This window comes from Sciurus vulgaris (genome assembly GCF_902686455.1).
Source record: "Sciurus vulgaris genome assembly, chromosome: 2".
NCBI classification, from domain to species: Eukaryota; Metazoa; Chordata; class Mammalia; order Rodentia; family Sciuridae; genus Sciurus; species Sciurus vulgaris.
Genome location: NC_136462.1, coordinates 44,825,687 through 44,851,127, shown reverse-complemented (window position 1 = coordinate 44,851,127; position 25,441 = coordinate 44,825,687). Strand labels below are relative to the sequence as shown.

The 25,441-nt window shown below is 39.5% G+C and overlaps 1 protein-coding gene across 3 annotated transcripts in view; it reads right to left on the bottom strand.

Moving 5' to 3' along the window:
- Positions 1-15,071, bottom strand: part of ARMH4 (armadillo like helical domain containing 4) — a 119,109-nt gene extending 104,038 nt beyond the window's left edge. The window contains exons 1-2 of one of the 3 annotated variants that reach the window (XM_079125818.1): positions 14,949-15,071; positions 4,212-5,610 (exon numbers count right to left, since the gene is read on the bottom strand). In XM_079125818.1, coding sequence (XP_078981944.1) covers positions 4,212-5,553 — 1,342 coding nt within the window. In that variant the 5' untranslated portion in view covers positions 5,554-5,610; positions 14,949-15,071. Of the gene's footprint in view, positions 1-4,211; positions 5,611-8,139; positions 8,259-14,948 lie in introns of those variants that run through there. The other 2 variants (XM_079125819.1, XM_079125820.1) reach the window with 2 other exon arrangements.
- Between the last annotated feature and the right edge of the window lie 10,370 nt (positions 15,072-25,441).

Sequence of the window (25,441 nt, the reverse complement as noted above, 5' to 3'; positions counted from 1 at the left end):
AATCAAAGACAGAGAGAAATTAATGTAAAAAACTAGAATAAAATCCAAAACAAAGCAGGAAGAACAACAGCTGTGCTCCCTCCCAGATACATTTGAATATTAACATAATGGGTTTGTTAAGAAACAAATTATACAGAACTAAGTTACGCTAAAAAAATTCTCAGAAGCATTTTGGTATATTAATTTTCACATTTGCATTTCTGAAGGGGAAGTTAGCATTTTAAAATAAAGGAATAATATTACAATAACTCATACTTACTGAGTTTCTATTATGAGCCACACACACAGTACTAAGGGCAAGGTGTGCACTGTCTTGTGTTTTCCTCCCACATGTACTAAGGGGAGATGGATACAAATACTATTCCCTGGAAGCTGTATATCCTAGGATCAAAATGAGGGCTAGAGAGTCAGTTAATCTAGCTCTGAATTCCTACTCAGTCACTTACTAGCTGTGATCCTAACCGTAAACTTAATATCTCTCGACCTTGAGTTTACTCAGCTATAAGATGGGGATAACAACAGATCTCATAGAGTTCTTACAAAGATTAAATTAGATAACACAGGTAAAACACTGTACACACCAGTACTTAGTAGTATTCAATAAATACCATCTATTATTGCCCCATTTTACAGAACAACTTAAGTTCAAAAAAGCTAAGGAAGCTGCCTACAGTTACACGCAGCTAGCCCTTTTAACCACTGTGCTAACTATGCCCAAGGAATGATATGGAGAATTTTTGTATTTTCTTTTAGATCCAAAAAGGGAATGAAACAGAGCTATAGAGTGTGCATTATCTGTCATAGGTCCACCTTCTTTACAACATTGCAATTTCCTCAAATACATTATTAAAGATTTTTTGTAAGAACCAATACTTGCCATCTTCTTAGGGAGGGTGGGTCTATGCTGAAGATTTCAACTACTTAGCAAATAAACAATTCATTGTAGAACTCTCTAGTTGATCTAGTTGATCTAGTGTGGTCAGAGTTGAGGACCACTGATGGTTTGCAGATCATTATAAAACATAAATGATTTCATCAAAACCCTTGTAAAACCTATCTTACAGCGACTTTGTCTTAATTATATTCAGAATATGAAAACAAAAAAAATTCCACATAAATAAAATACAAAAAGTACTTTAACAAAAATAATTCCTTATAAATTGAAAAGTACTGAGATAGTATGATATAATAGAAGATTAATAAGCTTTGATTAGGAGATATATTTATGGATCTATTAGTAAATTAGCTGGTATGGTATAGTTTGATTCTTATTTCCTTAATTATAAAATAAAGGAAGCTGCCCTTATTAGAATCAGACTAGGTTGAGCCTTGGGACGCAGAGGCCTGGCTTCTAGGAACTGCAGGGAAGTATGTGGCACTGCGTGGGAGTGGTTCCCTGTCTCCTTCTGGAATATTCCCCCTAAAAGGATGGCTCCCCTAACTCCACCCTATCCTGTCCATCACAGAAGAAGCTCCTTCCAGTCCTTGCCCCCTTTACCTGTATATTATAAGTAAAGGAGAGTTGGGCAATTCCATGTTGTTGTTGTAAGAGACCAGAGCTGGTATGGCCAGACCCATCACACCCTCTCTCATAAAAAGAGCATCGGCTTTTATGTGTTCATTGAGTAGATAAGTTTTTTGGGTAATAGAAAAACCACCAACATCCTCCTCTGGCAGTTAACCCTTTTCTCCTCCACATGGCAAGTGGCAGAGAGGACCCCAACAAAGGACTAGACTAAAAAAAATTATTTGCTTTCAAATGGTGTATGCTTTTTGTAAAAGTACTTCCTTTCGTTGGTACCCATCCAATGTGAACTGTATTTTCTTTTGAATTCTAGAGATTTTTACTTTTAACAGATCTGATTATGGAACAAGGGAAGTGACTTAGCTCTTAACATGAGTTTCATGTCTGCTTTTTATACCATAGTTTAAGCTTTTCCCTTCTCTTTCTTCACTAAGACTATGCATCTCCTGACAGCCAGGATCCATTGCCCTTTGGTATCTCCAGGACCTAGGACAATGCTCTGTCTGCCACAAGAAAACAATATAGTTTTGTCATTTTAAGTACCATGTGTTCTCCCTATTGTCCTCGGTTTTGAATGTAGAATAAACATTTTGGAGAATACGTAAAAAATACATATATAGCCTATGTTCTTAGTTTTATGGAAGAACAAGAAATGTCAAAATGCATAGCTCTTTACAAACAACGGCTGCTGAAGAAGAGAACCAAAAATAGGAATGGGAACTTTCAACAGTAATAGGAATTTCCCAACATCTCCCACTCTTCCTACCTCCTGTAAAAAAAGAATATGATACTCATTATAGAATAGTTTTAAAACCTCTTCTCCAGTTGAACCAGATGAATCTGAGGACTGACTATAATCCCAAAGTACTCATCTGTTAATGATGTCCAAAACACCAAGAATCATTGCATATCCCGAAAAAGATAATGTCCTCAGTGGTCCCTGGGCCCTAAAGTGATTGGCATTTGGGTTATTTCCTTCAGGAAAAAAAAAAAAAAAAGTTATAACCATCAGAAAACAAATAGAAAAAGTTTGGTTATTCTATAACCACTGTTGTAAATAATAGCAACTTTTGTATTCTCTAACTCTTAGAGACCAAGAAAATTAAATGAAGGTAATTGACTATTCTTCTCTCTACAAAGAACATGGTAAAACTGTTTGATTAATTTGGGCAAGATAAGCAATCAGATCTGATGATCCCAGTCTGATTGGGTCTGTATTTACCCATCCATTGAACTGATGCTTATTGAACACCTACCATGGACCAGGTATTATGCTCTGCTCTGAGAATAAAAAGAAGTTGCCTGTTAAAGGCTGTAGTTAAGAGAGGTGGTTATAACTAACGAACATGCTGGGTAACCAAAATAATCAGATAATTATCAAATCCATTTTACTTTTTAGCCTCTATCTACAGAAGCTAATGCAAGACTAGTATGTAAGAATCGGGGATTCAATTGTGCAATGCATAATTGCAGGCTGACTTAATGCTCCAGAAATATCTTATACATGCTACAGAAACTTGAAGTAAACTTGTTCAGTCATATCTAATATCTTCATGGTCATGTGAACCCAACTCTCTTAACATCACTAAAAAAATCTATATATAAGACATTTTTGGAAGTTTCTACAAAAATTTACAATATACCAGTTCTTTCAGTCTTTAAAAACTTATTAGATATATAAAACTCAATCTTCCTTTTATCACTTATCAAATGATCTGTCATTTTAATTAAATCCCAATAATGCTTTATAAAACATATTATGAATTTGATATTTTCTACTAATTGAGCTACTTGGCTGAAGTAAAATGCTGTACATGTTCCAAAACAATTTGAAATGAGCAAATCACGCTATGCTAAGTTTTTCCTTTCCAACACTGTTATCTAAGCACACATAATAAAAGAAAAACATTACCCATTGACAACAAACATAAGGCTTGTCAGCCTGTAAGATTCACAGATAAAAAGGCCAAGAAAAAGTAGGAAATGTGGAATCAAGCCAGCAGATGATTTATGCGCCCCTTCCCCACTTATTCTTAGATGATTTATTTAAGGGTAAATAAAGTCAGAGGAATCATATGGTTAAAACTATGAGATAAATACTTATCTAGAGCTTTTTTGTAAGAAATATCAGAGATGTGAATATATGTTACAACAATGCATACATAAATGTCCCACATTACACTAAGTATATGGTTAACATTTTCACTTTTTCTTGTATATTTATACATTTCACAATAATATGTTTGAAAACTATCCATCAATATCAGGGTTTCTCAACTTCAAAGCTGTTCATATATTGCCTTGAATGACTCTTTGTTGGGGGTGCAGTGGGGGTCCTGTCCCACGTATTAAAGGATGTTCTGTAGCAACCTTGACCTCTATTCACTAAACACCAGTAGGAAACCTCAGTTATAAAAATTAGAAAAGTCTCCAAACATTACTAAATGTCCCATGAGGCAGGAAGTAGGAGTGGGGGTGGGGCAAAGCTATCCCCAATTAAAGACTCCTGGTCTATATGCAGGAGTTACAGTTTGGTGTAATCTTCTATCAAATGCATTGACTTGATGTGAATACTTTAGCTATTCATTAAAACTTTGATAATTTATTTCTAAATTGCCATTAAAAATAAAACCAAATTGAAAGATTCAAAAGTAAACAACGTTTGCTTGTTTTTTCTTTCTTTTACCTTTCAATGCATTTCCCAACAGCTGATATTCCTCCGACTCATATTCTGAGATGGACACGGTAGTCTCTGACAGAAACATGGCGCTGTTTTCCTTGGTTGATTCCGCAAAGCCTTCCGCACTTTGGAACGCGTGCACAGAGAAAACTTCAGAATCTTCCATCAGACCCATGGGAGTGAAGGGATTTTGATCGGTGAAGGCAGGTGACTTTTCATCCCCCTGCACTATGAGCAGGGCTGTCCCCCTATGTGTTTCCCTTTCAGGCAGCCCCGGAGCCACTGCTGCAGCCTCTGTCAAAGGCCGACCCTCTTCAGTCCCCTCATGGCTCTCTATCTGCAAGGGCTCCATTCTCACCTGAGTCTCTGTGTTGTCTCCCAGCATCGGGGTCCGTATCTGGCTTACACTCTCCAGCTTGGTGTCATCCCACTCCTCACTTAAGACAGAGGCAGCTGGAACAGCTCTGCTGACACTCTCTGTGACTTCTGGGACTCCCAGCAGGCTATCAGTTTCTGGTCCAACACTCAGGGCATACTCGGAAGTCACCAGCAAGTGCTTGGTGGCAGTAGCCTGGGTATTATCAGCTGTCTTCTGCAAGAGCTTCTCCCCATCCAATAGGAGGCTGCCAGGCTCAGCACTAGGAAAAGAAGTCGTTCTCTGGTCTAAGTCTGCTTCAAATCTCCCGGTTCTTGGACTGGTGGTTAGCATTTCTTCAGTATTCTTAAGGGATGGAGGAGAATGCCCCAGACTAACTCCTTCCTGACTTTCAGTTGCAAACAGTTGATGGTTCACATATTTCAGAAAACCTGGTGTTGCTTCTGTGGTCCCTTCTGCAACAGGCTGAATGACGGTACTGCTAAAGGGTTCCTCCTCGTCAGTATTCAGAGAAGCAGTCCCAGTGATAGGGCTAGTTAACATGGTCTTGGAAAGTCTGCTTTCAGGAGGCATTCTCTCTGGCTGGCTGGAACCAAGTACTTGGTCACCTGCTGGAACCACTGGCTCGGTAGCAGTGGAAAGACCAGGGCTGTTAGACTGCTGGACCCCAGCTCCTGTGGGATGGGTTTCTTTGTTAAACAAGAGTACTTCATTTAATGGAACTGCTGATACTCCTGCTGACACCACCATTGGATCTTCTTCAGAGAACACCAGCTGGGGAGTCTGTTTTGGAGTAATGGAGGTATTTTCCAGGTCATCTGTGTTCATCCTCTCAGACTGCCATTTTTCTGCACCAATATGTACTGACTCTCTTCTTTCCATTTTGGGGAAGGCAAGACATTGTGTGGCAAAGTTGGGAAAAAGAAGGCTACAGAAAGCCAGACAAATGCTTGATACGATTGGTCTGCTCATAGTGGAAGAGAAATGTGTCTATAAATTGGTAGAGTTGACAACGCCAGTAATTGAGTCCTGCAGAAAATAAAGCATATCAAACTGTTATATAAATATATTTTGTAAATAAGTCTCTTTAACTTAAACCATAGGTAAAATAATGCTTAACTTCACACACAGAGACAGTATATAAGAGACGGCTGTTCTATTTCTTCGTACCCTTGGGACATGGATAACCCAGTTCATTTTTCCCTGCTGAATTCTGTAGCTCATTTAACTTGAAGCTCCCTAGAAAAAAGTACACATGGTTCAAGTATTAAGTTCACTGTTTCTCAAACACCTACTTGAAATAAACTATCCTTGAAGTCACATTTACAATATCTTATCCCAAGTCCTCTAATAATCATGAAGTCAAATGACTCGGAAATAGCTACATGCCCAGGATACAGAAAGTAAATGTTACACATTCGTTTAAAGAACTTTTTAAGTGTTGCCACAGTTGGAAGGCTTATATCCCCACTCCACCCCCAAATTCATATGTTAAAATCTAATCGCCTTTGGGAAGTCCTAAGGTCATGAAGGCAGCCTGATGAATGACCCTGGTGCTACTATAGAAGAGTCCCCAATTACCCCCTCACTCTTCCACCACGTGACAACACATGAAAAGTTGCCTTCCATGGGCCAGTCCCTCTACCTGGACATCAAATCTGCTGGTGCTTTGATCTTGAACAACCTCCCCAACTATGAGAAATCAATTTAGAGTTTTGGGATTTTGTTTTGATCCTGGGAATTGAATATAAGCTCCCCGGTTTGTGGTATTTTGCTGTAGCAGTACAAAAGGACTCTAACAAATATGTTTTAAAACCTGTTAAATATCATCATAAAATACTGAATATCAGTTGCTTTCAAGAATTTAAAAAAACATTTAAATGATTTTCAATTAAAATGTCTTTAAAATGCTAAATCATTTCTTATTCTCTGAAACAACTATAATGATCATAGCAAAAACCTTCATATTTCAAAATTTGTAAATTAGAAAGGATGCAATTAAGCAATGTAAGTAAATGTATTTTTAGAAAAAAATACATTTTAAAATTAGCAATCTTTACTGAATAACCATTATTGCAAGATTAAGATTTATTGTATTCTTTCAAATAAATGATTCATATTCTTCTGACAACTAAAACTATCTACAAACTGCTAATTTCCCCCAAAATTTAAAGGTTCTCATTCTTCTCATCTGTTTTGCCGAGTAGGCCCCCTTCTCTTCCCATCATCAGAAAATTCTCAAATGTTGATCCCCAGCATAACAAAAAAGAAAAAACCTCAAAGATGCTGTAGGTTTTCTAGAAAACCTTAGAATTGAAATTCTAAAGTAAAAACCTTGTCTTTACAAAAGCTACACTTTGCTTTCTTTCATGTCTAATCATTAAACTCTCTCAGTTAAGCTCATGATGTGCACTTGTGAAATACAGACATTCACATGTTCATGGGGCCTTATCCCCTTTAGGATTTCAAAGCTTTCATACGTTATCCCGTTTAGTCTGAAAGGTCCTTTTAAGACAGAAAAAAGGTCAAGTGCTCAGGGCATGATCTAGACACAAAGACCAAAAGAAGGTTGAATTTTTTTATATGAGAAAAAAGGAATCCGTAGGTGCAGAGCTGAGGTTTCCTGTCCCACCTGCGTAGTGATCTGAGCCTCAGGCCTTCTAGCACCAACGAACTTTCTTGAGAGATAGTTAGCCAGAACCAACCAGCTATGCTATTCTCAAATTCCTGATGCACAGAAATGGTACGAAAGTAGAAAGAGTTGTTTAGGCCACTAAATTTGAGGATAGTTTGTCACACAGAAATCTTGAATTCACAGTCTTTGGGGGAAATATGGGAAGAGAGTGACAAATCATGACACCATGTGAAGAAAAGGAAAAGCTTATCAAGGATCATGAAGTCAACAATAAAAGAAAACTGAAGCCAGAGGTGACTAGGAGAAACATAGAATCCAGATGTGATGAGAAGGATGCTGTTTCTCCAGTGGTAGAATAGAGGTTCGAAACAATTTTATTTTATATACAGGTAACTAGTTTGGGGTTTCTTTGGGGAGGACGTGGGGATTGAACCCAGGGGCTTTTTTACCACTGAGCCACACCCCCAGTCCTTTGTATTTTTTTTATTTTGAAATGGGTCTCACTAAGTTGCTTAGGGCCTCCCTAAGTTGTGAGGTTGATTTCGAACTTCAATCCTCTCACCTCAGCCTCCCAAGCTCCTGGAATTACAGACATGCACCTTGATGTCTGGAGCTAGCATCATTTTAAAAGGAGAAGATATGAGAAAGATAAAGGAGAAAAATGGAATAGCATGTACCAAGGCAACTCAGTACACTTTAGACAAGTCAGAAGATATCTCAGTTCACAGGTAAAAGATCTTTGTAGCATTTGGCTCACTGCCTCTATTTTTCTTCCTTAAAAGGAAAATATTTGAGAGAGCTGTGAAGCATGCGTGTTCACAGCAATTGAAACTACATCTTTGAATGTCTGTATAGATAAGCTGAACTATGAAACTGTATCTATATATCTGAAAAGACAAAAAAGCTATACAACTCTACAGTACCTTTCAAGTAGACTCAGTGGCACACACCTGTAATCCCAGCTACTTAGGAGGCTGAGTCGGGAAGATGGCAAGTTCAAGGCCAGCCTGGGTAACTTAGCAAGAGTCTCAGCAACTTAGTGGGTCCCTGTCTCAAAAAGAAAAAAAAAATTAAAAGAGCCAGGGATGTAAATCAATGGTAAGGTGTCCTTGGGTTCAACCCCAGTACAAAAAAAAAAAAAAAAAAAAGCCTCTCGAGTTAATTTCAGATCTGTTGAGACAGCTTTTTGTTCCTGAACAAATACTTTGCTCATTCAATAAAATCTTTCTAAACATCCTAAAAGATCACAGGTGTGGCCTAAAAGTTTGTTCTACATGATCCTGTGCTTCTGTATAAAAACCTGAAAAACCCAGACCATCATGAAGTTTAGATGAACATAGACTGGCATCAGAACAATGTTTTCTGAATTTTACTCTTCTTGTTGTTAAAACTTGCCATATGTGATCCTGGGCAAGTGACTTCAGTTTCTCCTCCAACAAAACCAGGAGTTAAGCAAAATAACCTTTGAAATCGCCTCTACCTTCATGATTCTATTTTCCTATCTAGATGACATAAAATGGAAATACAAATACTTCCACAATTCTGCCATCAAGGAGGTGAGACAACCACACGACTGAGCAGGTAGTGCACATTTTATGTTTTGCAGTCATGTGGGCTGAGAGAAGAATTATATGAACAAAATCCAATTGAGGGGGAAGGGAACAAAGAATAAAGATTTAATATAGCCTCAATTGCCTTTCCAGAAGAGAATTTTCCTTCAAGGTCTTATTTTCATCTACATCTTGAGTTTCAGAGTTTTTGTGTAAAGGGAATTCTCCATCGCTCTAAAAGACTTTCCTTCTGTGATTAAGTACTGGCCACCTGCTTTCTAAATCCAATTACAGGGAAAAAAGTGAGAGTGAACCACCAGCCTTTTCTACGGCTATGTGTTGAGGCCACATGCTCCTTCTCCCCACTGTTCAAAGCATCGCCTGAACTTTAAAAGGAGAAAAGACAGCCTGTAGGAACGGTAGCAGGGGACACATCTGCAACTCAGATAAATTGGCAGATGACCTTCAAGCTCCAGGTCTTTCTTCATCTCTCAAAGCTCAGAGCAAGTTCACCTAGCTGCTCTCATGAGTTTGGTATCCCACAATGGGAGTTGCATGACATTAGAAAATAAATAAGAAAAGAATGACCATTGTCAATTCAATGACAATAAACCTCAACCTAAATAACCATCTGCAACCATATTTCGAAGGGTACAGGCCTTTTCTTTTTTCCTGAACACTTAAACCTTATGTGGCCAAGTGCCCAGCACAGAGGAAATGCTTAGTAAATATTGGCTGAACAAATAGATGAATGTCTACAGCCTGCTTCGCTGTGAGAGGTGGAAAGAGGGAAGATTTCGTTGCTTATTAGAATTCTGTGTCTTAAATTAACTCAGTCATAAGAATATTTAACAAGCAAACAAAAAGAACACTTTTCTTTCTTTTCCTTCACGCTGTGTCTTTGGATGCTGCTTTCTCTTCACTGTATCTGTCAATGCAAATTAATTCAGATAAATAAACTCAAACCAAGTTTTTGATAGTGGATATTAGCTTCAAATAGCTTTAAAAGCATCCCCTTTAGAGCAAGTCCTGAGCACTGTGTCTGTCATTCACTATCAAGGTATCCTAATGGCTTGGCAGGCCTCGAACAATTTACTGCATTTCTGCCACCAGCAGGCAGATAAGCTCTTCTGTCAAGCGTTATCTTTGACAATCTTAAATAGATCCAGTCCAGAGTCTGTTTCTTTGTCAAGTCCAGGCAGATTCAAGTTTCAAAGACAAATGAAAGACGACATAAAAAATAACAGTCTTAGCCTTGGACTTATTCAGATTTTCTAAATACTTGGTCAATGTTTTTCCAACTGAAATGGACAATGCTATGTGAGTGTGTTACCAAACTGAAGACACAAAAGGGAAACCACCATTCTCATGATGACAAAGCTACTCTCTCCAAGGTAAATTGAGTTTCGTGTATCATATAGAAGGAACATGAACATTGCCCTAATACAGTAAACTGGTGACAATCTGCTTTTCCTTTCTTATGATAAAACAAATATTGTAAGTAACTAGTGTGGGGTGAGGAAAGACGTCTAATCTGATTTTCACTGTTAACTGGAAAGACAGTGGGGGTGAACACAAGGCTTTTCTACCTTCGAGTATTTGAGGTCATATTCTCCTTCTCCACACTATTCAAAGCAAAGCCTGAACTGTAAAAGAACTAGAAAAAACAGCCTGTAGGGACAGCAGTAGGAAGACATCTGCAACTCAGAGACACCAACAGATGACCTTCAAATTCCAGGTCTTTCTTCATCTTTCAGAGGCAGCATCTACTTGAACGCCACCTCAGGCATAAACCATCTTCGTCAGCACCTTAGTGTCAGCTTGAACTCCTCTTATATGTCTGATTCACAACTTCTCTGAGTCTACCCTCACAATGTCTCTTGGAATCATCCCTTCTAGTCACCTCATTGGATTGTCATTAATTTAATTGCATCTTAATTGGTGACCCTGTCCTCACTCTCTCCTCTCTAATTCATTTTATACAGTCCAGATGGTTTATTCTTCAGAATAAAAATGACAATAATCAATCAAAATGACTACTCTTTGAGGACGCTGTGTGCCAAGTGTTAGACAGGACCATGGAAATCATTTAATCCTTACAACAACCTGATAAGGTAGGTACTACCATGATCCCCCATTTTTTTTATTGTAAACAAATGGGATACATGTTGTTTCTCTGTACATGGAGTAAAGGCATACCATTTGTGTAATCATAAATTTACAATAACAGAATGAATCAAACAACATTACCCCATTTTTGTAGATGAGAAATCTATAGACACAGAGCATAATTCACTTCAGTGATAGCATCTGTTTTTGATCTTTTGGATTCTGTCAGACTTCAAAGCCCCTGCTTTTGCCACCTCAACTCTCTGCCTTCACAAAACACACCATGTTATATCCCCGAACGTACCATTGTCAAACACCACATCTATTAAACAAATCTCACACCACCAGGGTCGAGTACAAGAACTATTCCCAGCCAGTTACAGTCTCCTCTTATATGCCACACTCATCTCAGTCTCCTAAGTGTTGCTCATAGCACTACACTAGCCCCAACACCCCTGTTTCCTCCTTACCCCAGATATGCAAGCCCTGGCCCCCAGATAACTGCTGTCACAAAAATGCCCGGCGCATTCTCTTCCCACCTTCTCTGAGCTCCTCCAGCACAAATCATCAAGTCTTGTCACCTCAAATAAGATTGTCCCTTCCACATAAACACCAGTCTCTGAGCTTCCTTTGTTTGCCCTATAATTATTAACAATGGTAGGTAGATAGAGGAGGTATTCAATAAATATTTGCTGGCATAGTGAATGTAAATAATCATCGAAGGATGGGAAAACAAATGTTCAGAGTCTCTATCTTGTATTGTAAGATGGCCAATGACATTTCATGGTCTAACCTTCTCTAACTGTATGTTTCGTTCAGCCCATAGTTAATTTTGGCTATTTATTCAATGTGCCCTTTCAATAACAGTGATAATTTATGTATTCTCATTTCTGCTATATTTTAGGTTTTCAGAGTTTATTTCACACACACACACACACACACACACACACACACACACACACAATAGATCAGCAGTCTCAGACAACAAGCTTCAGATCAACTTGCTTCTCAATTACCAGCACACCTTTCAAAATTCAATCAGAGTTTCTATTATAAGGAAAAAGAACACTCCTCTCCTTGACTGGTGTCTTAATAATCTTTCCCATTTGTGCTTCTCTTGATTCTCAATGATCCATTTGTCATTGTCTTGTCTTGTCTTTTTTTTTTTTTTTTTTTTTCATCCTAAGACTCTCATCGGCAATACTATTTCATTTGTCTAAACCTGAACTTATCAAGACTCTAAACCCTATTAACCCAACTGTGGAACATGGCATTAAGATACCACTTTCTGATTCACTGTGCTATTGACAACTGTCACTGGCCTTTTATAATGGCTCTAAGATCTGGGCTGCAACCATCCTTCACTATAAATTAAATAGCTGGAATGACAGATGATCCTTTCAGCAGCATTTTCCATCACAGTGGAAGAGGGAAAATGGAGTAACCACAAAGAAAATATGGTCCCCCAGGAGGAAAGCAGAGAAGTATGCCTGGGTCAAGACCAACAAAGTGCTTTCTCCTCCCTACAGACCACGGCTAAGTTCTCCATACTATGCCCACTAGCTTTGGTCTCTATAGTTTAATTATGTAAATAAATAAAGGTGTCCATGCTTATCACCCCTGGCACATTATCCTCTCTCTGTCAAAAAAAGTTGGACTTGAAGGTATTAAAAAAACATTTATGTACAGGATTCAAGTTCCAGCTCTGGCAAATCACTAAAGCTCAGTTTTATTGTGGCAAAATAGGGATAATAATGCTCATGCTAAACAATAATAATAATAATGCTCATTTTATTTTCTTCCAACAGTGGAGGGTGAAACAAAAAATGAAAATAGACATGAAAGCAGTTCAAAAAAATTTAAGAGTGCAATATTAAACATATTATGGTGGTACTGATATGCATGACCCTCAAACTACAGAAATGTGAGCAATTTGAAACCTCCGTAAAATCAGTCCCAATTGGAACATCCATTTTTCCCCTAGATAGTTCCATGGAGCTTCCCTTTTCAGCTTTTCACATAGATGAAGTGACCTGAGAGTGTCTACAGAATCCTGTTCTGATTGAACTTGATCAGTTAACTGCTGTATATCTATCATAGAGCCCTTTTCAATGACCTAATTTGACACTTTATTTTTGTTCATTGTGGTTCACAAACCTCATTTGCTTGGCAAGATCTCTAAGCACTAGTTGGCATTTAAAGGGAAGCTGCAACTAGATTCATATACTTCTCTTATAATCTCCAAGTAAACACAATATGGAAAAATAGAAGTGACCACACATGTTAGAGAATGAATTTTCATCTAACAGATTAAACTCAGAATTACTTATGTGAGAATAAATAAAATTTGATTAACAAAACTATAATGCTATACACAACTTTTCAAGCAAACATCTGCTGAAAAGAGGGTGAAAGTCACCTTTAAAGAGTGAAAATTTCCCAGAACATAAAAGCCCAGATTTTTTCATTTTGATTGTGTTCTTACTTCAGTATCAAACATTTCTGCAATACCAAATTATGATAGTACAAAAATCTAGCAGGAAACACCGGGAATAAATGGTAAGAAGCCTTCCATGAAAACAAAGACAAATTCACGTCTCCCTAATTGGCTCTGTTGCTGTAGCTACCTTAGACTTGGTGAGCCCTGGGAGTTTTGTGAAAAAACGCAATCAATATCAAGTCTGCTTCATGAGAGCTTGGCTCATTATTATGGCAAATATAACAAACTCCACTTTAATCAGAAGAGCAAGTCAAACAACCCTTAAATCTCTACTAGGTATAAAAAAATAGCACAATGTTCTGATACCGTGAACCCTCACCAGTTTTGAGTCTTTCAATAGATGTTCCAGTGGGGTTCTGTTGGCAAGCGTGTAGAAAGAAGTCAGTGAATGACTGAAGTTGCTTGGCTGAAGGAGACTCCTTGCAGCCCAACAGAATCACTTATGCTCAAGGAAATACAGAAAAAGAAGGGGGAGGCACGCAAATTCTAACCACACAATGTGCTCCTCAGAGAAGAATCCTTCAGAGCTGTTCTATGAGTGGTTTTGTGAGTCACTCCTCATTCCCTGATACGTTTCAAACTAAAACTTCCAAAGAAAGAAGGCAGACACTTTAAAGCAACCTTCTCTGCTTTCTTGCACATTTATTCTGCACTGAAATTAGGTGCCAAGATCCCGGCAGATGCTAAGAATCGGCTTGGAAAAGCAAAAGAATTTCTTGGAGAAACCCAAACTCTTGGGGGTCCTACGTTTTTCTGCTTCCTCGCTAGCCAGCGTTCTACATGTTTGGAATCTGTACAGGTCGGGTTCTGTCAGTGACCGGAACGCACATGCGACATCTGGGCATCTCCGGTCAGCACCTCTCAACCCTTCGAGTCTCAAGAAGCAGAGACTCATCTCCTCCAAGTCTAACCCTCAGGTCCCCTTCCTAATTAAGTGACCTTTCCAGGGAGCATCCTCCAGCCCTGTACTGAGGGAGGTGGGGGCTGAGCAAGGAAGCTCCGAGACATCCCTGCGCTAAACACTCAACTGTTTGTTTTCTGCAAAGTGGCAGGGCATATTTCACATTTCGGTGGCCACCACAGCCCCAAATCCTTCCTCGAGTTGGGCTCTGAGTGGCACGGGCGACACTGAGATCGATGCTTTGAAAGGAGTAAAGCGTAGTCTTCAAGAACTTCCAACGAGGTAGGATCGCAAGGGGAGGGAAAGAGAGAGAGAAAGAAGAGGGGGAAAACCCACACAAAAGCAGCCAGTCTGTAAGCTCCGCCAGCACAAAGGCCCGTTCGCTGGTGCGCAGCCGGGAGGCTGGGCTGGAGCAAGGAGTGCGGTGAGTCCTCCGAGGCCTGCACGCCGCGCCCAGCGCGTTTGGAGCTGCCCCCGTGCACCCCGCGCCCCGGCACCGCGTTCCGGCGGGGGCGCAGGGCGCACGCCTGGCGCGCCTCGGTTGCACAGCTCCCGGGACTACACCTCTCCCAGAGCGACCCCGCGCCGCCCCAGGCTCCGGTTCGATCCCTGCCCTGGCGCCACGTCTGCAGTCGCGGCTGCCGGAGTGGCAGGAGCCGGGCCCGTCCTCACCTGTGCGCTTTCAGCCAAGCAGCGCGCGGAGGACAGCGGCGGCGCTGGCGCTCTGCATCCCCGCCGCGGCCCCTGCAGCGGCGGCGACTCCCTCCGCTGTCTGGGACGCCAGGGGGAGGGCGCTTCGCTTCGTTGCTTATTCATAAGGCCGCAGCTACGGCAGGGGATTGGGTGGCGGGTAGGTGTGCCCGCCCCAGCTCTGCTGGCTGTGACACCCGATGCCGTCGCCCCACGCCCCTCCGGCGCCCACATCCCCGCCTCCGTTCCCTCGCGGGGGCGGCTCCTTCTCTGGTCCAGGCGCCCTTACCCCTCCGGAGAACCCTTGCCCAGGCTGCGTTTGGGCTTCTGTGGCAGCTCTCCTGGTACCTACAGAAAAAAAAAAAAAAAAACACCAGTGCAGCGTTTTCTCAAGAGCCCGAATTTCTCTGGCCCTTAGTTAAGGCAAGAGGCACAAATGGGAGGCTGTAGAGCGTTCTTTGTGAGAACTGTGTGTCTTAGTCATGCCCCTTGAAGTAACTCTACAGGAAATGTTCCCTTCTCAATCAAAGAAAAAGTTGAAAATAGGTGCTAATAAGAAGTGGAGTTTATTGATCCATTACTCCTACCAGGCACAAGACTAGGTGCTTTATTCATTACTGCTTAATCTGCACAAGTAAATGTAATCCCCCCTTAACAGGGGAGAAAGCTGAGGCTCAAACAGTGTAATTTATTCAAGGTCTCATGGCAAGTGTGGTCACTGGCAATTCATGACCTCCATTCTTGAATTTCTCAAGCACTCTATCCTTTTTCTATATCTCCTAATCATGAGAAGAAAAAGGTATTAGGAATCCAAAAGCCCATTCTGGAACAACCCCACAGCGCTTTACATTATGTCTTGTGCTTATTAACTCCATGCTTTATAATGCCTTAATCCCGCATGGTTATTCGTAAACACCTTGAGGTCAGAGATGTACGTCTTTGGCTCCCACAGTTAACACAGTGCACAGGATACACTGTTATCCCTTCCACCTCACTTTAGAATACATTATCTTTTTGTTTCCAGAAAGGCAGTCAGCAAAGAGTTGTTGAAGAGGGTGTGATTGGAATTCTGTCGAATCCATAAAATGTGTTTTTATGTGTATTCAATGTAATAAGTATCACATTGCTTTGGGACCGGGTCTTCCAGCTGGGTACAATACCCATTGTGTAGATAATTCACACTCCACCTGACCAAGCTGTGTTTTAACATTTCGTTTTTAAGTCAGTAATTTGAAAATCAGACTACATCATCTTGTAAAAATCGTGTCCTATAATATTGTGAGCTTTTCAGGTAGCCCACAAATTTGGGAGGATTTAACTCAAATGCAGGTATATGATCATGCTAATAAAAACAATCTGAGTTCTGGTTGCTAAGCCCAGAAGGTCAAGCAGAATAGGAGCGGCAGCAGAAGGAAGGAATTCCAACTCCCACTGCATCTGGCTAAGGGCAGCCCTACTCACAAATTTGAAATATTCCGTTTCTTTGGCATCTTCCTGCCTCTTGTTCTGCATTCCTTGCTAGTATCTTAGTCTGGACTACAGAATACCACTCCTCAGACCTGTCTTAACACTCAAGTTTTCTTCTCCAAGATTATCCTCCTCCCATAGTAAAATTCCTGTCTCCCATTTCCTGATACAAATAATTTCAGCTATGTAGCAAAAGCAAAGAAATCTGATCATAACTCATTTATATTAGTTCTTTATCCTACCCCAAATAGTTTATTCAGCTTTAAACCACTCTGGTTAATGAAATTTATCTCAATAGCTGTTGTTGGTACATGGCAAGGATAATAAGATCCACTCTTCCCCCAACTTGTGCACAAATGATAGGGCGAGAAGAATTCTTTGCAAGTCAAATCAGTAAACTCAAATGGGAAGAATGTTATTAACTTTTCATGAATAAAACAAGAAAGTGTATTGTGTGCACTCACATGTGTGTCAAAATTGTTACAACACCTAAAACTATTACCAGTCAAGGTAATAGGCAAGGAAGCTCAGAAAGTCAGTTTGGGGGTTGTCACATTTAACAAATAAAAATAGAGAATTTCCAATTAAATTTGAATTTCAGATAAACCACATGTAATTTTTAGCATAAGTGTATCCCAAACATTGAATGGGACACTTGGGATATACTTATGCTAAAAACTACATGCGGTTTATCTGAAATTCAAATGTAACCGGGTATCCTGCATTTTATTTGTTAGGGCTGTTGGTTAATCCTGGTTAGTAAAAGCTTTTGTGCCAGAAAGGAATTGGTTGGAAGTAGCAAAGACCAGTATAACCAACCCCAAGAACAAGGAGGGGACAGTGCCTATGCAAATACCACCCAGAGGGGAGAAGTCTTGGTAATGCAGACTTGATGTCCATGGTGATACAATCACCAAATGGGGTAGAAATACTTCACAGTACATCAACTAATTCTTCTTGGTCCAATTCCCACGTACCAAACATCCAACATTTTGATTTCCAATATTCATGGCCGTGGGGCTCTGATGACATGAGCATCCCTGTCTGTTCAACCTCAGTATCTGCAGAATTGTGACTCTGCATTATGTGAGCTGGATTATGTCTACTACTAACAGATCTACTTCTGATGCCCCCCAAATTGGGTTTCTGGTCTTGTAAAGCTAAGATGGAGACCCTGAGCAGGGCCGACTTTCAAAATAGTTTATAAGGGTTCTTGGAAAAACAACCGGCAGGACTCCACCAAGCTCTATACTACTGTTTTGTTTTCATTTTTTAAATCTTTTTTTATTGTTGCATTATAATTATATATGATAGTGGAATTTGTTGTTACATATTTGTACATGCACAACATAGCAATATAATTTTATCAATTTTGTTTTCATTTGAAATTACACCAGCAATAAGGGCTTAAGTTACTAGAACAAAATAAAGTAAAAGGTCCAGGAGGAAAAATCTTCCTGGGAGGCTGAGTTTACCTGGGAGCTCCCCAAATACCTCCCTCATGCTTTATAAATAATTCTTTTTGCTGTTGTTGCTTTGTTTAATTTTTTAATTCTCTAAAGCTCCTTCCTTGGATTTTGTTGCTCTTACTGGCTTCCAAGGCATCCAACAAGGAGGTCAGCCATGGAAGAAGGACAGTAACTGCTAGGTAGAGTGGAGGTCATTTGCAAAATGGATAATTAAATCCTTACTGCAAAGGATTGTCTTTCCTTCCTGATCTTTCTAAAAGTTTATTAATCTAAGATTTTCAGAGTCTTTCAATGCTCTCTGCCCAACTACTCCCTGACTCTAATTCTCCAATGAGAATTCCCTGATTGCTTTTAGTTTTTTAAGTTGAAATTCCCAGGAGTGGACTTTAGCATTAACAAAATTATTGTTAAGTATATTCTACTCACTCTAGGTACTCAATAAATGTTTAATGATTATGATGATGATGATGTAAATAATGGTGACATCATATATATCTAAAGAGAATAAATAAAAAAGTGGTGATGATGTTAAAATCATTTTTATTCATTCTAATGGATGTTTTCATTGCATCCAAAACCCTTAGAACACTTGACATGTTCTGTTTTAAATGACTTCAGTGTTAATGAACTTGGCTTTCCACTGCCTACAAAATTGTGTCTTTGGTATGAAGTTTATTAGACAAGCAGGTAGAATAAATCCAATAATAAAATGAGGTTTTTGAACAAGAAATATTTATACATTGCAGTTGCCTTTAACTGTTAACATGAGAATCCACTATATTTATGTACTTTATTATTTAATACTTACTATACAAGCACCCAGATGAACCTGTTGCTTCTCTGTTTGCCCCAAGCAAACTATTATAATTACATAAGCAGAATAGGATATACTTTAACATTCTCTTCTTTAAAAATCTATTGTTTTCAATATTCTCTTCTTAAGTATTAGATTTCTTTAGGACCTAACTTTTTGGTTCAGTTCTAAGAAATGGTATTTTGTCTGTTGCCTTGAAAAAGCAAGATAGGAGAGGAAAGGACACTGACTCAGATACAGAGTGAAACAAAATTTCTAAAACAGTACAGCCATTTTATCCCCAGCACCACACACACACACACACACACACACACACACACACACACACAAAACAGTACAGCCATTTTAAGAGAAATTTTTTTAGATAAAGTTGAGGCTGAAAACATTTACATAAAAGAAATCTTGTCCTTCATTTTGCAGTCACGTTTTTGTGAGATGGACTGTCAAAATCCTTTTTTAAGAGATTTGAACATCAAAGGTCTAATGTCTTCCATGGAGTATGCTCTTTAATTCCAGATGAATTGATCATCGGGGGTAACTATATTGAAAATGGCATCTCTAACTCTAGAGAAGGGATGGATTGCCTTTTACTTGGTCAGACAAAAGAGTCTTATATCCACCTTGCTTTTTCCTTTTTGATGCCCAGTGGTAAATAAATCAATGACTCTCACAGATTTTTTATCTTAAATAAAGGGAATGAGTTATTTATTACTGACATGATGGTAGGTATACTTACTGTGTCACAGAGGAAGATCATTTCTTCTTCTCTACCTCTATTAAAGATAGAAGGAAAGAAAATGGATTAACCAGGAGAAGGAAAGCCCAAGCCTCAGGAAGCACTCTAGCCAGAATAAGTTCAGATACTGGAACAGATAGTGAGAGAGGTTATACATTCTCTTTTGTTTCAGGTTTCTAAAAAGTTATGAATTTCAGTCTGTCCTGATCGTGGGTTTCCAATGAAATGCCATTAGTTTACTCAACAAGGAAATTATGGGGATAGTTGTAGATGTGAGAAAACCCAAAGATATTTTACTGAAACTAACTGTATTATTGTTTATTATCCATCTTCCAATAAATGTTGCTCATGTTACTTTTTAATATGTTTTTTAGTTGTAGATGGACACGATGCCTTTATTTTATTTATTTATTTTTATGTGGTGCTGAGGATCAAACCCAGCGCCTCACACGTGCTAGGAAGGCACATCACCACTGAGCCACAACCCCAGCCCTGCCCAAAGAGTAAAATTTGAGTATTGACATTAAGCTTAGGATACACAGGAGTGTATTTGATGCATTTGCAGCAAAAACAAAGAATGAGATATTATCCATGCAGGTTTTCTCCATTAAAATGTAGCTCATAATCAGAATAATAGCAAAGATTTGAACATTGACTTACCGAGGTTTAAATATAGAATGGAAATCAGTGAAAAAAAAGTCTTTCCTTCAGTGTAACACTCATCCTCTAGCTAAGTCCTTTGTCCCTGTAATTTTGATTAACTCTGTTAGCCAGACTTTTCCATGAGTTCATGTTTGCTAATCATTATGCAATGAGCAGTACATCATACAATGTTAGCTCCACGGTTAATTGATCCCTGAGTGTTTCTGTTTTGTGGAAAGTATGTAGGGTATGCGAAGATATGTAATTGAAATCAACTTTCCTCAGAGCTGAAATCTAGCTGAGAAGAAAAAGTTATGTATTCATAAACATTACCACTACCAAAGATATAAAATTTCCTCATGTGCTTTTCCAGTGACCTGAAAGTTGTATTGCTTTTCATCACCTTTTTTCATGATACTACTGCAGAGAACTCTCTGATAAAGTCTATGTGGAGAGTGAGTGTCTTAATGGACTTAGTATAAACTGGGTGCAGCAGCACACACCTTGTAACTCCAGCTACTTGGGAGATGGAGACAGGAGGATCTCAAGTTCAAGGTCATACTCAGCAACTTAGCAACACCCTGTCTCCAAATTAAAAAATAAAAAGGGATGGTAGAATGCCCCTGAGTTCAATCCCCAGAATATGTCTCTCTCTCTCTCTCTCTCTCTCTCTCTCTCTCTCTCTCTCTCACACACACACACACACACACACACACACACACGTATGTCTAGTACATGTGTATGTACCTTCTTCCCAAAAATCTATACACTCTTTGAAGAAATACAGCATGTTGTAAATAGTCACATCTCCCACAACACCTACAGCAGTGCCTTGACACAGCAGCTGTTCAAAAAGTATTTGTTGACTCATCATAGTTGTAAGCCCATACCAAAAATGTAACACTGTAATGCTCACCATTTCACAACTATGAAATCTGACCTCAATTCTTCTAACATATAAAGGAAGCTTGACCAACTTCAGAAAAAAATACATTAATCTCATACAAATTGGGAAGATAATTTCTGAAGTGACTCTGAAACTTAGGATTTAATTATTTTTTATATCCTATGAAAAGAGATTAGTCCGTGGATGCACATATGTCATATGAAGCCAGAGAACCAAGCCAACTGATGCTTCAAACCCCTTTCTAACCACAAGTCTGTGATCTGTTTTATTGGTGAAGTTCACATTCATTAGGAATTGCACATGAACAAGAAATACCCTGAATTTAAGATTTTAAAAAGAAGACTAGGGGGCAGGAATCAAGCTGAATCCAGAACTCAGATTCCATTTAGGCTCAAATTCTTAGAAATAGCCAAAGCAGTATGTTTTGTTTTATTTATTCTTTCTCAAGACCTACAATGTAAAGTGGACATAAAAGCTGCACTTTGCAGGAGCAGTTCAAAGCAATTCCTCCCTAACTTGTTTACACAAATAGCCAAAGGGGGAAGGGGGCTTACTTTAAAATTGAGGTGATTGAAAGCATGTTTCATACAGAGAAAATTATTTACTTTTGGACTGGTCCAAAGTGTGAGGCGGCACCACAAAAGAATAAATGAATTTGTCTCCAAAAGATTCCCAGTCAAGATAAATGGGATGGTCATGTGGTATTCATTCTTTTCTCTTTCCTTTTGCTTTTAGAAGCTTTCTTCTATAAGTGGTTTTCAGGCATAGTGACATGTTTTGTCTTCCTCTTATTTCTATCTTTGCAAAGGCACTTTAAGGCACTTATCATTGCCAGCTAATGTTCATTTTATGACATTGTTCCCAGCAGTCGATCCTACGTGAATGAGCACTTTTCACTCAGATCATATTCTATTCAGTTCATAAAAAAAAAAAAAAAAAGTTTTCCCCTTGTTAGTCTCTCCATTTTTCCTTTAAATTCTTTTTCTCTGATTTTCTTCTCTCAAGCTTTTACTTGCTCCCTAGGTTTCATACTGCTACTTTAAAATTTTCATGTCTTCTCCAGTGAATATACATCATTCCCTGTTTCAAAGATGCAAGGCTGGACACTTTGGCCCAATCCTTTTCAATTCAGAGCCTTTATTTCCAGTGTGCTGCTTGCTGTATTTGAGGTCACCTTGAGGACTATAACAAAATCCCAGGTGGTGTAATGTATCATTCATTCATAAGCCATTTCATAGGCGCATTCTTTTGCCCAGGGTACAAATACAAGCAATTGGTCTCACTTTCTCTCCCTATCCCTCTACCTGGGAGGAAGACCTATGGTAGACATGAAGGACATCTAAAGCAGATAAAAAGGTATGGAAGCAATAAAAATATCAGAGGATACATCACAGAAAAAGAAACGAAAGCAAAGATGGTCACCTCCAGTCTCTTCTCTTCTCTATTTCTAGTCCCAGGTCCAGGAGGGCTGAGAAGTGGTGAAGAAGGCACTTGAGGTAATGAATGGAGAGGAGACACCAGGCTGGAGGGTGGGAAACTTGGAGTTTAGGGTGGAGAGGGCAATCCAGAGAGTCTTCCTTCCTTTTGGAAAGCTCCATGGGGCTTGGACTGTGGCCGTTTTAGTTTCTATGTACTAGTACAGTCACACTGGTTGTTAAAATAATGAAGCAAAAGCCATTAGTCCAAGCTGTTACTCCAAGTTTGCATGGTGAACTCCCCTTCCCAGCTTCAACCCTTCCACCACCTCCCCACCATCCTGAAGTAAATGGGAGTAGGGTCCATGTTAAAGTAAGCCTTATTCAGTAAGACGGAGTCGTCTCCCCACAAATTCATATGTTCAAATTCTCATGCCAAGTACCTTGATATGACTGTACTTGGAAAGAGGATCTTAAAAGAGGTAATTAAATTAAACAATTGAATTAAATGTAATTAAAATCCAATCCAATGTGGCGTGTGTCTTTATAAATGGAGGAAATTTGGATCCTTCAAGCATAACAGAAGCATCATCTGATGTCACAGAAAGAAGATGGCCACCTATAAGCCAGGAAGAGGGACCTCAGAAGAAACCAACCCTGCCTAAACCTTGATCTTGGACTTCTATTTTCCAGAACTGTGAGAAAATAAATGTGTGTTGTGGCACATATTTTGCTAGACCACCCAAATTAACTAAAACAACCTGGTACAATCTGTGGTCTCTTCTGCTTGGTGCTCATGCCATGCTAGGTATTTTTAATAGACTTCCTGGGTTAAGCAAAACAGTAACACATTTAGAGGGGCAGTGTAGAAACCAGAGTCCATAGGTGGCAAATCTTTTAAACAGTGACTCTCCCCAATGGTACAATCTATGCCCTTAAACTATGCCTTTGAACTTGTACTAGCCACCTGGAGGTTATTAGTCTTCACTGGGATGCGAGAGCCAACAAGTGGTATAGAATCTAAGCAGAAGTATTCCGTAGGAATAAGGCATGTGCAAAATATGGTAAAGTAGTTCTGATATCCTAGGGTTGTTGGGATGATTAAATTTGGTAACATGTAATATACTAAGCCCAGTGTCTTTAACACCCATAACATATTCAGTAAATATTATCATTGGAAACAGAGTGCAGACCCAGTTGATGAAGTATTGATTTTTCAGCTACAGAAACAGTATTTCCTGAGTGGATAGCTAATAGATTTTTTTCTTTCTGAGAGTGAAAATGGACCTATTGATATCCCCATATTTAGATTTCAGGTTTTTATAGAAAGAACAATTTTCCAGGGTAGAGTTTAGTGTGGTAGTTCTGGCATAATTCTACAGCATTGTTTTGAAATTTTGCCAAACAAATCTAATCAATAAGACTCTTGAATTTAACTAGGTAATTTGGATTATGTCCGCCAGGTTCCCATTAACACTGAATATTTCCCCAAGCAGAAATATTCTTAAATAGGCAGAAAACATTTTTAATTTGCTAAGATTATGCTATTATTTAAATGATTTAAGCATTTTATGAAAATGCACTTAACTAGAACCAATTACATTACTTACTTAACTGAAAATAAGTTGGAATTGTCAGTGTCTGGCCTATTATGTCTAGACGTTCAATAGATTTATCTCATTTAAGGATCTCAAAATGCTTTATAGTTATGGAGGTGTGTTCCTCATCTGCTCCAATTTCCCTATTTATCAAATGTGACACTGAACTGTGAGAGGTCGCTCAGTTCCAGGGCAAAGCCCATGCAGGAAACCAAATCCGTGGATTTGTAACTTAGGTCTCTCCCTCTCCTAAAGAGGGCTGCCAATGTCAATATCATGTTTCAAAGGGCAAGAAACACATTTAATGGCTTACCTGAGATTCTACTTTCACAATGAAGCTTCCTAAGCTGCCCCGACACCTGTGTCTGGGCTCTCCTTCTTTCTCCTTACTTGAACGCCTGCTCACCTTTCTCCTTATCTGGCTAAGGATGCTTACTCATCCTTCTGGGACTGACCTGTTATCCCCTCAACAATAAAAATGTTCCTGATACCTGGGCTGGGCTTCTTCAGACATCCATCACACCGGGCACACCTTTCCGTCAAAGTCCTCGCTTCCATTCAGTTGCTCATCAGGTACCTAGGCTTAACCTGGACTTGTACTAAGCCTGCTTCCCACACCCTACTACAGCCTGTGTCATTTTTCCAGCTTATATCCCTCCTCAGCTCATAGCCTCCCCATGTTCTGTATTCTCCTCAGCCTGAACCCTCCCTCAGTCTGTACCCCAACGTTGTAACGTCAGCCTGCATCATGCCCGAATCTGTTTACCCTTCAGTTTATGACACTCCCCACACTGTACCCCTCTCAACTGTTAATGTCTGGCCAGCATCCTCCCAATCTATTTCCCACCAGCCTGTGTTCCTCCCAGCGTGAAGCCCTCCTGTCTGAATGCACCCTAGCTTGCAGCCCTCCCCACATCCTCTAGACTCTGGCCTCCACCCTGAATCTCCCAGCCTGTGTCCCTTGTGAAAAGGAGAATTCTAAGATGGTCCCAAAGATTGCTGGCCCCCAATATGCATATACCTTCTCCCAGGAATTTAGTCAAACACTGATTTAGATACTGCTATGAAAGAACTTAACAGATATGATTAAGGTTCCAAATTGTTGACTTTAAGAAAATTAAGCTGGGTACCGTGACACATGTCTGTAATTTCAGTCCTCAAGAGGCTAAGGGAGGAGGATCGTAAGTTCAAAGCCAGCCTCAGCAAATTAGCAAGACACTGTCTCAAAATAAAAAGTGAAAAGGGCTGGGAATGTGGCTTAGTATTTGTTTTAGTCAGCTTTTCTCACTGCTGTGACTAAAGGACCCAATCAGCCCAACTGTAGAGGAGGAAAAGTTTATTTGAGGGCTCACAGTTACAGTGGTCTTAGTCCATAGAAGGCCGGCGTCATTCTTCAGGACTCAAGGTGAGGCTGAACATCATGGCAG